This window comes from Olea europaea, chromosome 16 (genome assembly GCF_002742605.1).
Source record: "Olea europaea var. sylvestris chromosome 16, O_europaea_v1, whole genome shotgun sequence".
In the NCBI taxonomy this organism is placed as follows: domain Eukaryota; kingdom Viridiplantae; phylum Streptophyta; class Magnoliopsida; order Lamiales; family Oleaceae; genus Olea; species Olea europaea.
In genome coordinates this window covers 7,141,237-7,143,762 of record NC_036252.1, presented here as the reverse complement: position 1 = coordinate 7,143,762, position 2,526 = coordinate 7,141,237, and the positions used below count along the sequence as shown (strand labels likewise).

General features: G+C 39.6%; 1 protein-coding gene across 1 annotated transcript; it reads left to right on the top strand.

The window, feature by feature from the left end:
• Nucleotides 1-394: 394 nt before the first annotated feature.
• LOC111411945 (aspartyl protease family protein 2-like) lies at nt 395-2,148 on the top strand. Its single transcript, XM_023042640.1, has one exon. It carries the CDS (start codon nt 584-586, stop codon nt 2,033-2,035), a length of 1,452 nt encoding a protein of 483 aa, XP_022898408.1. The 5' UTR covers nt 395-583; the 3' UTR covers nt 2,036-2,148.
• Nucleotides 2,149-2,526: the final 378 nt, after the last annotated feature.

Here is a 2,526-nt window from a genome sequence, read left to right as displayed (position 1 = left end):
GTACCTGTAACATAACTCATTAATATAAGGTAAGTATTTCCAAAAGTTCTAAAAAATAGTCATACAAAACGGTTCAAGACTTGGAAGGTTTGTTGAAGACATTAATTGATAGTTATAGTGTTTACCTACCAAAGCAAGAAATTGCTTATCCATTACCACTATTCAAGACCTACTCCTTTCACTTTCTATAAATTCGTAATAAATTATAACACCCCATATTTATGACTTCGTAAGTTTAAAAAATAATGCTTCTTTCCCAACTAATTAACAATAATTACCATTTAAATATTAAGAATTACAAGATTTTCAATTTTCATTATAAGTAAATCATTCATTAAGAGTCTTACAAGCAGGTTGTTTCATTTAAATTAACCATTTTATTTCTAATAAAGTAGTTAGTTTTGCAATTATTCAATAAATAAAATTAAAACAGGATTCACCATTAACTGATCTCTAGTAAAGATTGAACCAAAATCAGGACTGCTTTTAACTTGAGTCACCTTTTCTTCTCTCTTTACCATTATTTATATCCCAGAAACCAGTGTCACTCTGACAGATTCACTCTTCTTCTTCCTGTCTCAAAATGAAAGGTAACGGAAAACCCAAATCCGTTCACACCGTCCTTTTCTTTACCTTCTTGGCCATTTCCATATCGATCTCCTCGTCCTCTACATTGCAGTACCAGTCTTTAATCCTCAATTCTCTCCCTAAACCCCAGTCTCTTTCGTGGAACAACGAGAAAACCGGCATCGGACCCGACTCGGAATCTGAAACGGATCCATATTCGAACACTCTGTCGTTAGATTTGCATCATGTGGACAATCTTTCACCTTCTGCTTTCAATTCAACCCCAGAATCCCTTTTCAAGCTCCGCCTCCAACGTGACGCCGTTAGAGTCAATACTCTGACGACAATCGCCTCCGTCGCTGTTGGTAATGCTTCTAGGAATAAAAGGGACTTCAGCAGCTCCGTGGTTTCGGGCCTCACGCAGGGAAGCGGTGAGTACTTCACGCGTCTGGGGATAGGGACACCGGCCAAGTTTGCTTATATGGTGCTGGATACGGGAAGCGACATCGTTTGGCTCCAGTGCTCCCCGTGCAAGAAGTGCTACTCCCAGACAGACCCGGTTTTTGACCCTGCAAAATCATCCTCTTATCTTGGAGTCTCGTGTGACTCTCCCCGCTGCAGGCGGCTCGACTCCCCTGGCTGCAACAACCGCCAGAAATGCCTCTACCAAGTCTCCTATGGCGACGGTTCATTCACCGTCGGTGACTTCTCCACTGAAACCCTTACTTTTGGCCGAAACCGAGTTAAAAATATTGCCATAGGATGTGGCCATGATAATGAGGGTTTATTCATCGGAGCTGCCGGTTTACTTGGTCTGGGACGGGGCAAGTTGTCTTTTCCGGGTCAGGCCGGACACCGTTTCGGGAACAAATTCTCTTACTGCTTAGTAGACCGGTCTGCTTCGTCCAGATCTTCGTCAATTATTTTCGGGAAATCGGCGGCGACCCGAAATGCCGTTTTCACCCCTCTTTTAATCAATCCGAAGCTCGACACGTTTTATTACGTGGGGCTTAATGGAATTTCAGTTGGTGGAACTCGAGTAGCTGGAATTACGCCGTCGCTTTTTAATTTGGACTCTTACGGTAACGGAGGGGTGATTGTGGATTCCGGCACGTCCGTGACCCGGTTAAATCAACCCGCTTATATTGCACTGAGAGACGCATTCCGTGCCCGAACCTCGAATTTCAAACGGGCTCAGGATTTCTCACTATTTGATACTTGCTTCGATCTCTCAGGTATGACTGAAGTGAAGGTTCCGACGGTGGTGCTGCATTTTACAAATGCTGACGTGTCATTACCGGCGTCTAATTACTTGATTCCAGTGGACACTGATGGAAAATTTTGCTTCGCATTTGCGGGAACAAGAATCGGAATGACGATTATTGGAAATATCCAGCAGCAGAGCTTCCGTGTGGTGTTCGACCTGGCAAATTCACGGGTCGGATTTGCTCCCCGTGGATGTGCTTGATCAAGACAGCATTTTGTATTTTATTTTCAGAAATTATAAAATAACAAGTTGGCATTATCGGTCGGAGATACAGACAAGAATACAAGGTTTTCAAGTAAAACATCATGGCTTCATTTGCAGTTCAGTAGAAACATTCTAACTTCATATCATAATTGTTTTATGGGAAATTATAAAAAATGATACTTTTTTTTTAAAATTGCTATAAAACTTTTGATGTGCATTAAATTTTATCAAAAATGTCACTTTTTGGTGGAAAATATTCAAATTATCATTAATCTCCCCTTTTTAGGAGCATTAAATGCTCATTAATGATAGTCTCCAATTCAATCAATTGTAATGATTTCATTATTTAATTTGTATATTATAATGATTTAGTAAATGTATATTATATAGTATAATATGAATTGACTAAAAAAAAAAAAAGAAAAGACGTAAAAAAATTTTAAAAGAAACAAAAATAAGATAAAAGAAGCAAAACAATTCTAGTTCAC